This window comes from Pleurodeles waltl, chromosome 9, assembly GCF_031143425.1.
Source record: "Pleurodeles waltl isolate 20211129_DDA chromosome 9, aPleWal1.hap1.20221129, whole genome shotgun sequence".
In the NCBI taxonomy this organism is placed as follows: Eukaryota; Metazoa; Chordata; class Amphibia; order Caudata; family Salamandridae; genus Pleurodeles; species Pleurodeles waltl.
The window spans coordinates 382,872,202-382,885,674 of NC_090448.1; the positions used below are offsets into that span (position 1 = coordinate 382,872,202).

Here is a 13,473-nt window from a genome sequence, read left to right on the forward strand (position 1 = left end):
GGCATTCCTCCACCACATTTTGGGCTGCTCCGGGGAGGTGGTGGTCCCCGGGGCCAAGATTGGCCATGGGTAGGAGGGCCGCATGCACCCCCTCTCCCATAAATTATTAAGAAAAAAACAATGTCCCCGGGACCTGGCCCACCTGGGGACCAAGTTTAAACTCCTGTTTGCCGGATCACCCCGAAACTTTCAAGACAGCAGCTGAACGATTTAGCATACCAGTTTTGAAAATTTCATGTAGATGCATCAGACGGATCCAAAGTTATTGGCAAAACAAAAAAAAGCTTTTTTATTAGGTCCTAACTAAAACGTCAGACTGACAGTAGGTAATATGTGTGTGTGTATGTGTGTGTGTATAGTGTATTCATATACTGTTAGAAATGGGGTTTCTGGTTGGCTAGGGTATGCACCTCAGCCAGGCAGAACCCACTACTGTAGTCAGGGCGAGTCAGTTACACACCAAAGATAACCTGTGCTACCCCTCCGGTAGCTTGGCACAGAGCAGTCAGGATTATCCACAGAGACAATCTGTAAAGCGTTTGCGCAACACACACCATGACACAATAAATATACCACAAAAGAGACTCCACACCGGATTATATAAAAATATAATATATATTGTACATAAATCATTGACCAAACATGGCATGGATCATAAATTACCTTGCCCACTTGGCAACTGTTGAACCATCACTGTTAGTGCAATAAAATAAAACTTATAAGTTGCAGATGTCATGAAAAACACCCTCCCTGTGCATACAAGGCAGATCCTGAAATATGCTTCTTATCCTTACAAGGCAAAAATGACATATACTATAATATCAGAGATTATGAAATGCAGCAGATAGGTTAGGGAGAGAAAACACATGAATCACCAAAGCATCACCATACCTAAATCATCAGTTTGGTCCTCACATATCACCAGTAATACCACATAAATGCTATGAATCTGCACCTTTATTACATGTTAGGCGGTAATGTGAGAGCCAGCGGTAGGCTACAGAACACCTGCACACCTACTACAGTTAATATGGTAATCAGGCAGAATCGGTTCGCTCAGGAGCTCCTTCGAGGTTTCCTTCCCGTCATGCCAGCTTACTTATGAGTGCCCCCAGAAGATATGCACATGCATGAGGTGGCTCACACACTACCCACGTCGATGGGGAGACCTCGCTAGGACCCCTACGTGGGGAACAATCAAAGGATGCTGCGGCTGCTGCGGGCTCTCCCTCTTGAGGAGATCTAATACTTTGAGGCTCTCCCTCTCGAGGAGATATGGTACCAAAAAGTAGCCTTCTGGCTCTGGGGCCTTGCCAAGGACCTCTCTGGGTCCCTCATTCCACAGAGGTTCCAGCTGCAGCTGCTTGCGAGCCTGTGGTACATCTGTTTCAAGAAGCAAAAACTGGCCAATGTGGTGAGCCCGGGCGGGTCCTCGGAGCGGTCTCTTCCTGATGGGACGGCCGCTTTCTTTTGGACAGCTCACCGCTGCATCTGCAGAGCTGACACCAAAGGGTAAGCCTGCTTGTGCCTTGGGGGGCACTAGATAGTGCGTAACTCGTCTGCGCTCACCTAATACTGCTGGCCGTCACTGCCATACTCCTCCTTCTCCCTGGCCCCTCCTTGAAGGAGAATGCAGCGTGGCAGTTTTGGTATGGGAGCGAAAAGGACACACCACCACGAAGGGATGCAGCTAGACTGCCTAGCTTCTCTGAGTCACAGCACACAACACACACTGATCAAGGCTCCACATGTCCTCTCCTTCCCAAAGCATTCCTCAAGCGCTGTCTACAGGGAAGTCCAAGTGCTCTTCATGCGTTGACCAGAGGATGAAGGAGGGCTCCAATCCAGCCCCCCACACTCTTGAAGGAGTACTTATGGCAAAACAGGGAGGAGGACACACCACCCAGTCCCTGGAGACCAACTGGGGAGCACAGAAGCAGGGAACCAGCAGCAGGCCAGCACATCAGGGTCCTTGACGTAAAGTGGCCTTCTGGTAGCCCAACAGGCCATCGGTCAGTACAACAACAAAGTCAGTCCAATGGCAGTTCCTCCTGGCCGTGTGCAGTCTGTAGAGCCAGCAGTGTCTGGGTACACATCTATGCAGTGTCTAACATCATGGGGTCACAGCCCCTGTACTTATACTCAAAATGTCTTTGATCTAGGGGAACTTCAAAGGAAACTTAGAAGCGCACAACACCCCCTTTCAACTCCAGTCCTGGCTCCAGGCATCATTAGGGGGTAAACAAGCCCTTTGTGTGAGGGTAGGACACAGCCTATACAGATGTAAGTGTGCCCCGCCTCCCTCTCTCACTGTCCAGGAAGACCATTCAGTATGCAGATGTAATCCTGTTACAGCCAAGCCCTCCCTGTGTGATGGCTATCTGAAAAGTAAGCACAAAGCCCACCTGTCACTATATCCTGGACGTGGATTGGAGTCAGGCTACAAAGCACAAAGATCATAAGCACAGTGAAATGCCCCCTTTTTAAAAATGCATTCCTTAATAAATATCCACCTACACCAATGAGCAGGATTTCTCACTACTATTCCAAACATACCAAACACACCCACGCTACTCCTCACAGATCAGAAATCACCACTTAAGTACCTCTGAGGGAATTCCCAATTCTATCCTATGAGAGGAATAGGCCTCATAGCAGTGAGAAACCAAATAGGTTGTTTGTCACTACTAGGATATGTCACACAGTGAAGGCACATGTCCTACCTTTTTCCTACACCGCACTCTGCCCGTAGGGCTACCTATGGCCTACATTAGGGGTGACCGCTATGTAGTAAAAGGGGAGTCTCATGCTCGGCAAGTAACTCTAAATGCCAGTTCAGTGTGGCAGTAAACTGCACCTGCAGCCCTTGCAGTGGCAGGCCTGAGATAGGTTTGAAGGGTTACTTCTGTGGGTGGCGCAATCTGCGCTGCAGGCCCTGTAGCAGCATTTAATTTACAGGCCCTGCGTATAGGGGATACTACTGTACAAGGGCCTAACAGGTCAATTAAATGTGGCAAACAGGTGTAAGCCAATCATACCAAGTTTAAAGGAGAGAGCACATGCACTTTAGCACTAATCAACAGTGGTATAGATATATAGATAAATATAAAAATATCTTTGTGTACGTATATCTTTATGTGTGTGTGTGTGTATATATATATATATATATATATATATATGTTTGGTGGCATGTGTAGCTGCAGATACACATGCTATGCATAGGTTCCGCCATCTAGTGTTGGGCTCGGAGTGTTACAAGTTGTTTTCCTTTAAAGAAGACTTTTTTTTTAGTCACAAGATCGAAAGGCTCCTCCCTTTGTTAGAATGTTTTCTTTCCGCAGTCGGGTTCGGACAGTTTTTCCTCTCGCTCCGAGACTTTCGATTCTGAAACTTTATAATAACTCTAGTTCACTGTCAGTATTGTTTCGATCTCGTTTCCATCTATTATCGAACCAATAGTACCGTCAAACAACAGAACACACCCTTTTGGGGGGCGCATGCCCAAACTCGAGCCTGTTCAGGCCTAGCACATCAGAGCCTGATGGATCGGACTCCATTCCGATTCTGACCTCGATGCTACGTAAAATTCCAATTCCAGATCAACATGTGGTATGTAATCTCTGTCTCTCTCCTGAACATCGAGAAGAGGACTGTGAAGCTTGACGGTCGTTCTGGTCGAAGAAGACACTGCATGACCGGAGAGCGAGAAGATTTGAGATGGCGTCGAAAAATACAGAGTACATTGACACTGTAGAATAACAACAGGCACAGACGGCAGTTTCCATCCAGGACACCGACTCTGAAGCAGACTCGGATGAAGATAGCCAACCGATCACTGCGGCTCAGCATGTGAGTACAACTGCCCCTATGCCCACTTCTAAGAGAACAATTAAGGCCTTGGGTGCACCACTGCCAGAGAGCCATGGTTCCACCCAAAAGAAAATCATTGGCGACCGACCTTTGGGGTTTGGCGCTGAAAAAGGCACACCCGTTTCAATGCCGGAGTCGAGCAAATCCATTAAAAGCTCCACATCCGAGCCGAGCCGGTGTCCACACTCTTCGAAGTCGAAAGTTCAATGCAGAGCTTCTGAGCCAAAACCACAGGCTGTATCTTCGGGACTGGAAAAGTTATCTACTTCGGAACCGAAAAATCTTCTTATACAGAGGAACAAGGACTTTTGAGCCAATTAAAACACAACTCAAAGACCTTCGATTAACAATCCTCTAAATTGCCTAAAACATCAGAATATATTTCTGAAGATTCAGATATTCAGCCTATACTTGAAGTCATGGATGCCAAACAAACAGGGATAGATATCCAAAAAGAGACCGGCAGGATCATTACTTCACCTCCTCCACAAACCAAAAGAAAGTTGGTGTTTCAAGAAATTCTTAGTACTGCTCCACCACCAGCAAAAATCTTTAAAAGGAAGGAGAAACCATTACCTTTACAAAATTCTCCACCACATTTGCCACAACTTTCTTTCTCACCGCCACCTGCTAGCCCACCACCAACACACTCCCATACTTATTTGCATGATGATACAGTTGACCCCCTGGGATTTGTATGATCCTTATCCCATACCACTAAATGACCCAGACCTCTATCCTTCTAAACCTTTGCCACAAGAGGATAGCACAGCATATTCACAAGTGATTTCTAGAGCAGCTGCATACTATGGGTTACTGATGCATAGTGAGCCTTTGGAAGAGGATTTCCTTTTCAGTACATTGTCCTCCATCCACTCACAATACCAGTGCTTGCCAATGTTGCCTGGCATGCTCAGACATACAGAAGACATATTTAAAGAGCCAGTTAAGGCTAGAATTTTAACACCACGAATAGACAAAAAATACAAGCCTGCACCAACAGACCCAGCTTACATCACGCAATAGGTACTACCAGACTCTGTTGTTGTTAGCGCTGCTAGAAAAAGGGCCAATAGCCAATCTTCAGGGGATACCCCCTCCCCTGACAAAGAAAGCAGGAAGTTTGATGCTGCTGGTAAGAGGGTAGCTACACAGGCAGCTAACCAATGGCGCATTGCCAATACACAAGCCCCACCAGCAAGATATGACAGGGCGCACTGGGACGAAATGCAGGAATTCCTACAACACCTGCCAAAAGAACATAAAAAAAGGGCTCAACAAATTGTTGAAGAAGGTCAGGCAATAAGCAACAACTAAATAAGATCTGCTCTTGATGCTGCAGATACAGCAGCTAGAAGTGTAAATACTGCCATAACCATACATAGACATGCATGGTTAAGATCTTCTGGTTTCAAACCAGAAATCCAACAGGCAGTACTCAATATGCTGTTTGACAAAAAACACCTATTTGGTCCTGAGGTTGACACAACAATTGAAACGCTAAGGAAAGATTCTGACACTGCAAAGGCTATGGGAGCTCTATACTCTACACCTTATAGAGGCTCCTTTCGTAAACAACAATTTAGAGAAGGTTTCAAGCCCCAATCTGCAGACGCTTCCACCTCACAACCTAAACAAGGCCATCAACAATGCCAAAGATGAGCATTTAGAGGCTGTTATAGAGGCCAACACTTCAGAGCCAGAGGCAAATTTCAAGCCTCAAAGAGTGTCACCACACCATCAAAACAGTGGCTTCCTCAGTATACCACAACCCCACACATCACCTGTGGGGGCAGACTGCAGCAATTCCACTCCCAATGGCAACATATCACCGCAGACCAATGGGTACTTTCAATTATCCGCAATGGTTACTGCCTAGAACTCATTTCTACTCCTCCAAATAATCCTCCTCAATATCACATGTTGTCCCAAGAACACAACATTCTGTTACAACAAGAAGTACAATTGCTACTACTAAAAGAAGCAGTAGAATTGGTTCCAAAATCTCTACACGGAACAGGGATATACTCACTATACTTCCTCATTCCCAAAAAGGATGGCATTCTCTGACCCATTCTAGATCTCAGACCACTAAATCTATATATCCTGTCAGAACACTTTCACATGGTAACTCTGCAGGATGTCATTCCACTACTACAAAAACAAGATTACATGACTGCATTAGATGTCAAAGATGCATATTTTCAAATCCCCATACATCCAGCTCATCAAAAATACCTAAGGTTCGTGATAGTGGGAAACCATTACCAATTCAAAGTTCTTCCATTCGGCATAACAACAGCTCCAAGGGTTTTCACAAAATGCTAGCTGTAGTAGCAGCTTAGCTAACACATACATGGCTTTCCTTATCTAGACGGTTGGCTAATAAAATCAAGCAATATTATAGTATGTCAGCAACACACTCAATACACAATAGAAACCCTACACACGTTAGGGTTCACAATCAATTACCAAAAATCTCATCTTCAACCAGCACAAGTTCAACCTTATCGAGGTGCCATTCTCAATACCCCAAAAACCTTAGCCTATCCAAATACACAAAGGATACAAGCTTTTCAAAATCTCATACCACAAATTCGGGCAAATCAACAGTACACTGTAAGGTTTATCATGAGATTACTGGGAAAGATGGCATCCTGCATAGCAATAGTACTGCGTGCAAGATTAAACATGAGAACACTAGAGCAGTGCCTCTCACAGCAATGGTCTCAAGCACAGGGTCAATTGCAAGATCTATTGTTGTTAGACCGTCAAAAGCACAAGTCTCTTCAATGATGAAATCACAACAATTGAATAAAGGGGCGGTCATTTCAGGACCCTGTGCCACAGACCACAATAACAACAGATGTGTAAATGATAGGTTGGAAAGCTCATTTCAATAACCTTACCATACAAGGGAAATGAAATTCAATACAGTTAACTTATTGCATAAACAATTTAGAATTGTTAGCTGTATTCCTTGCCCTAAAAGCTTTTCAGCCCCTTCTCAAGCACAAAACTGTCTTGATAAAGACAATATGACAACAATGTATTATCTGAAGAAAAAAGGGGGGACACATTCATCTCAACTGTCCCTTCTAGCCCAAACAATTTGGAAATGGGCAATTCACAATCACATTTACTTGCTAGCAGAATACATCCCAGGGATACTCAATTAGCTAGAATATCTGCTAAGCAGGACACCGCAACAGATACACAAATGGGAGATTCACTCCCAGTTACTTCAACAGTACTTTCAAATGTGGGGAACACAAGAAATAGACCTATTTGCAACAAGTGAAAATGCAAAATGCCAAAACTTCGCATCCAGGCACCCACACCAAGGGCAATGCTCTATGGATCAACTGGTCAGGGATATTTGCTTGCACTTTTCTCCCTCTCCCGCTAATTCCATTTTTGGTCAACACACTGTGTCACACCTCTCTCACCATGATACTCATAGCCCCACGTGGGCACGGCAACATTGGTACAGAACACTCCTAGATCTGTCAGTAGTGCCTCATTGCAAACTTCCAAACAGAGTGGATTTGTTATCACAAAACAAAGGTCACACCAGACATCCTAATCCCAATGTTCTCAATTTAGCGATTTGGCTCCTGAAGTCATAGAATTTGGATACTTACAACTTCCATTAGAATGTATGGAAGTTCTGAAACAAGCATGCAAACCTACAACTAGACAATGTTATGCTAACAATTGGAAACGTTTTGTTTACTACTGTGAACCTAAAAATATAGATCCACTTAAAGCATCAGTACAAGATATTGTATGCTACCTGCTTCATTTACAAAAAGCAAATTTAGCTTTCTCCTCTATTAAAATTAATCTCACTGCCATATCAGAATACTTACAAACTATACAACATACCTCTCTCTTTAGAGGTCCGGTTATTAAAGCCTTCATGGAAGTACTAAAATGTATTATTCCACCAAGAACCCCACCAGTTCCTGCTTGGAATCTAAATATTGTACTCACAAGACTAATGGGACCACCATTTGAGCCAATGCATTCGTGTGATATTCAATTTCTAACTTGGAAAGTTGCTTTCTTAGTAGCAATTACTTCATTAAGAAGAGTTAGTGAAATACAAGCATTCACTCTGGAGGAACCGTTTCTCCAAATATACAAACATAACGTAGTACTTAGGACTAATCCAAAATTTCTGCCAAAAGTAGTTTCTCCTTTTCACATTAACCAAACAGTGGAATTGCCAGTCACCTTCCAACAGCTAGACTCAACTGCTGAAAGAGCTCTTCATACTCTTGACCTTAAAAGAGCTCTAATGTACTATATTGATGGAACAAAAGTGTTTAGGGAAACTAAACAGCTCTTCGTTGCTTTTCAGCAACCACATAAAGAAAATCCTATATCTAAACAAGGATTAGCTAGATGGATTGTTAAATGCATCCAAACATGTTACATTAAAGCAAAAAGACAACTTTTAATAACACCTAAAGCACATTCTACTAGGACAAAAGGTGCTTCTGTGGCTTTTTTAGGTAATATACCAATGGCAGACATATGTAAAGCTGCCACATGGTCAACTCCACATACATTTACTAAACATTACTGTGTGGATGTATTTTCAAAACAACAGGCCAATGTTGGTCAAGCTGTACTTAAAACGTTATTTCAAACTACTTCAACTCCTACAGGCTAGCCACTGCTGTTTTGGGAGAAGGACTGCTTTTTAGTCTATGCATAGCATGTGTATCTGCAGCTACACATGTCACCAAATGGAAAATGCAACTTACCCAGTGTACATCTGTTTGTGGCATGAAGTGCTGCAGATTCACATGCACGCTCCCTCCTCCCCAGAAGCCTGTAGTCGTTGCAGTATTTATTTGTACATATGTATATATACGTTTTTTTTACATTTACATGGACATCATATCTACTTACTACATTTACTTGTACATCCATATTCTTTCACTCTATCCCTCCTTCCTACACCCTTCTGCGGGAAAACATTCTAACAAAGGAGTTGATGCCCATGCCACTATCAACGAAGGAAGGAGTCTTACGATCCCGTGACTCGAAAAAAGACTTCTTCGAAGAAAAACAACTTGTGACACTCCAAGCCCAACACTAGATGGCGGAACCTATGCATAGCATGTGAAGCTGTGTAAATGTTTTAAGTTAGTCCTGCACTGCACTTACAAAACGCTAATATCATTCCTGTCCCTGCTACAAATATATGTTTTAAAAGCAGATGAAAACTGAAATCAAGGTGCTGAGGGGGCTCCAATGACTTAACCACAACTTCACTTCTGGTGTCGAGATGGAGCTAAAGCCAAGTGGATTATGGCAAATGTGTATGAATCCAATCTTTGCCTGGTATATTCAATGGTGAGGAATCTGCTGGTAGAATGAGTATCCAACAGAAAGACTGTTACAAGAGATGTCAACCAAGAATCAGCTACATCAACCTATCACTACTGTGTAAGGAAGGATCTATTTACTATTTTTAATTCCACCTGTACATAACTTGGTAATTCTTCTAAAGCCATACAATATTCATGAGAATAGCTCTTCCTCACTAGAAGTGTGGGTCTCTAACATGTACAAAAAATACTAAGTGCAAATCAAAAATGGATATCGTACTTAAGGGGTGACCAATTTCTGTTTACCCTTCTCTCATTCTCTTTATTTTTGCAGTTTGTACTTTGTCTTAACTTTTGTCTCTTTGTCATTCTTATTTTCTTTTTCTCAATCTTTCACTCTGTGCCTGGCCTGTGTTTGTTTCTCTTCTCTCTTCATTCTTGCTCTTCCCTCACTTTTATCCTTTCCATATTCCTCTTTGTGCATCTCTCTCCTCATTCTGTTTTATCTTCCCCTTAACACTTTGTTCTACCCTTCTTCTCTGTGCTTATGAATCCCTTTCACCTGTCCCACTTCCATCCTTCCTCATGGTTCTCTCTCATCACCTCATTCCTTTCCCTGGTCCTCTGTTTGCCTATTCTATCTGGGAACATTTAACATTCACCTCTCCATGCTCTTTTCTTTTTTCTCCTGCCCCTAATCCCTTTTTCCCTGCTGCCACCCCCTCCTCCTTCCCTTTTTCAGACGGAGCACCCTTTTAAGTCCAAGAAGGCGGTCTGGCACAAACTTCTATCCAAGCAGCGGAGACGCGCAGTTGTGGCCTGCTTCCGGATGACTCCACTCTATAACCTTCCAAGGTAAGACATGGCAAGCCAAGTGTTATACCAGCTCCTCACTCCTTCATCATATCTTCGACAAACCTAAAACATATAGCACTGCTGTATCTGCTTCTCCCTCCCAATAATTACATATTAAATGTGAGTCCACCATCCCAAGCAGGCACTCCTATTCAACAGTAGCTCTACCCCTCAGCCTTCTTTAGACATGGTCATAAGGACCCCCTAATTAGAAGACATCCTATCTTATCTGTTTTATGAGCTGGCAACCCAGTTCCTGTTGTGTCATACAGTTTTTGGTTCTACTTAATTTTCTCTTTTTTGATTCTTCTTTTGGTTATTTCAATGTAATTACATGCAAGGGATGCTTCATTGTGTAATGGTTCTCCCTCATGTCCCAGCAGGGCTAATGTCCTCACTGAAGGCCGGACATAAGACCATTGAGGTAGCTTACAGGTGCAGCATTAGTGAGCAGGCCACGAAAGTTGGAAGGTATCAGTCAGGTATGAATTGTCATACTTTGGGGTGGTTTGGAGTGTATTACTCCCATTGGTTGACACACTAGAGGAGATGAGCATGTAAGAGGTAGTTGGGGATGCTGAGGGACAGCAGAAAATTATGTGGCTTCAACATGCTAGTGTGCCTCATAGCCGTGATGCTAGGCACAAAGGCCCAGATTTATACCCTGTTTGTGCTACATTTGCATCATTTTTTTGACGCAAATTCAACCAAACCTAACTCCATATTTATACTAGACCAGTCTAGCGCCAAAGTTTTGAAGTTCAAGTAATTTTTTGCTTGCGGGAAACTACCTTGCGTCTGTGAGATGCAAGATAGGTGTTCCCATGCAAAAAATGACTATATGGCCTTAGTGCAATATTCATCCCACGTGCAAAAATCAAGCACGGGTGAAGAGGGCCTTAAATAATGGCACTAAGCATGCTTATTATTAACGCCTGGGTAAGGGCAGGCGTTAGGGACCTTTGGGCCTATTTCCATGGTCAGAGACCATGGAATGGGCCCACAGATGCCCTTCCCTAGCCCCAGGGACACTCCCACCCACACCGTAGGGACGCCAGAGGATAGGGGGACCCCATCCCAGGTACGTACAGGTGAGTATTTTAATTTATTTTTAAAGTGCCATAGGGGGGCTTAACTTGGACCCCCCTACATGGCACTGGGCCCAATGGCCATGCCCAGGGGACCTATGTCCCCTGGGCATGGTCACTGGGGTGGTGGGCATGACTCCTGTCTTTACTAAGGCAGGATTCATGTCCATGGGGGTTGTGCGTCAAAGGATGACGCTAGTCGTGTTAGAGGCATTTTGATGCGTCCTTTGATGCACAACCTCCTGTTCCCCCTACGCCTCCCTCACCCGGCTAGTGTCCTTTTTCAAGACACTAGCCGGCTACCGTCATTCCATAAATATGAAGGCCTGCCGGCGTCTTGGAATAGCGCTAGCTGGTGGTATACTTTTTCATGCAAAACTGCGTTAGCGCAGTTTTGCATGAAAAAGTTTAAATCTGGGCCATAATACCTCCCAAGAAGGTCACTCTTGCGTTGCTGCTGATGTACATCAGAGAACCTGTGGGTGGTAGCTAGGACCCCTGAGAATGCTGTGGATGTTACCTCTGCTGGCATAGGAAATACCACTTGTTGAGTTCATCCTGCACGGGACCTGTCAGAGTGAAGTAAGCCCATTCCAGCATGCAGTGTCTACAAAGGGTTGTCCCTCTGATTGGTTCAGCGACATTCTTGGCTACTCTGATCCTCCACAATGCTTATCTTTATATCTCAGTCCTTGTTTGAGGTGCAAGATCGATAATTCCAGATTCTCTCCAACCACTTTGTCTAAAGTTGGCTCCCTGTGTCTGTATCAGTGTGCCAGCTCCCTTGGTGAGTCGGCTTCAGAGAATGGACATCTTCCTTCTTCTAGACATTGCTGGACATGCAGAAGCAGGTTGGTGTTGTTAGGAGACTTGTTGATACCCTTGGCAATGATTCTGTGGAACAGATCCCTCCTGGGATTGGGGATTTGTTATATGCTGTCAATTTGGGGTTTTGAATCTTCAGAGATGGATTTGGATGGATCAACTGTAGTAGAGGTGTTCTTGCTGTGATTGAACCACCCTCATCTCCTGAAGGGTAAGCTTTTACCCTTTCCTGTTCTGTTTTGTCAGTATAGTTGTACTGCGGGTGGCAGTGATGACCACGAGAATGGTGTGGATATTCGCTCTGTTTTTTGGAGCCTGGGACTCTCATTGGGAAAGACGCTGGAGGTCCTTAAGTGGCAGATTTGTTGGTCTTTTTGGGACCAGGTCATCCCCTGAACTGGAACCTTGCATTCTATTTTAGGTCTTGGAGGAGCAAGGTTGGGGGATCAACACATTGTCCTGGTCCTTGCAACAGGGCCTTTTGTATATTTTTGCCCCTTATCTTCAATCCTAAATTATGTTCAGGGTTTGGATTTAGAAAGCCCAAATAATTTTGAGTTTGCTGGCGTGGCTTATCTCCTCTTGGTTTCATCTGCCTTCTGATAAAGGTTGAACTTTCATGCAATGAAGCAGCTAGAATCATGGCAGAAAACTACGGAGGGGCGCAGCCTGGCACACAGGCTTGTCGCTGGAGGAATAGTCATTCATGATCTGAGCATTGAGGTATGTCCCCGAGATACACACAGGTCCGAAATGCATTGGGGTTATGACTCATGGACATATTCACACAATAATTGAGTGCAAATAGACACAAAGGATATATAAAATTGTAAATGCATGATTACAAGAGAAATTGTGATGATTTGTAATCAACTGAAGAAGAGAAATTATATCAACTAAACAAAAATCATCAATGATGGATCACATTGGATACAGGTTTATTTGGTTTAACGTGACAACTAAGGCTTTATCAGCCTGTGCACCTGAAGACTGCACTTGAGAAAATACAGAAATCATCCTAGAAGAAATAGACAAGGGAATAATGCCTAAATGATCTGTTACCAAGTCAAGTATACTGAACTCATTCTTGTTCATTCCAGTTATTTCCCCCATTCTTTCCTATGTCTCTGAGTTGAGACGTTTTGGGGCTTGGTGATAGTACAGAGCTTTTTAAGGGTTGATGGTATTTATGTACATCTAAAGTAGAAGGCAGGTGGCACATATTTTTTGGAACAACAATCCTATCTGGGAGTTAGGTGGACTCACCTCCTCAAGTATCAACCTAAACAACAAAGAATGGACGTATTGGTAACGTATACGACTTATGGTGAGGTTTTATTCCTATATGATCTTTCTGGACTGCCTCAGTGTATTTCAGGATTTTGAATGCCATGTCTTGATGGGAAAATCCTATCTAGAAAACTATGGAAATTAATTCATCAAGGAGCATCAGTTCAAAGCATAAGCACAGCTAGCAAGCACAGGTACCC

At 43.7% G+C, this 13,473-nt stretch overlaps 1 protein-coding gene across 8 annotated transcripts in view; it reads left to right on the forward strand.

Moving 5' to 3' along the window:
• The window catches only part of RYR1 (ryanodine receptor 1), a 1,068,376-nt gene that overhangs the window by 769,076 nt on the left and 285,827 nt on the right, over positions 1-13,473 (forward strand). For all 8 annotated transcript variants that reach the window (XM_069206982.1, XM_069206985.1, XM_069206986.1 and 5 more), the window contains one exon: positions 9,958-10,070. In XM_069206982.1, coding sequence (XP_069063083.1) covers positions 9,958-10,070 — 113 coding nt within the window. The remainder of the gene's footprint in view (positions 1-9,957; positions 10,071-13,473) is intronic.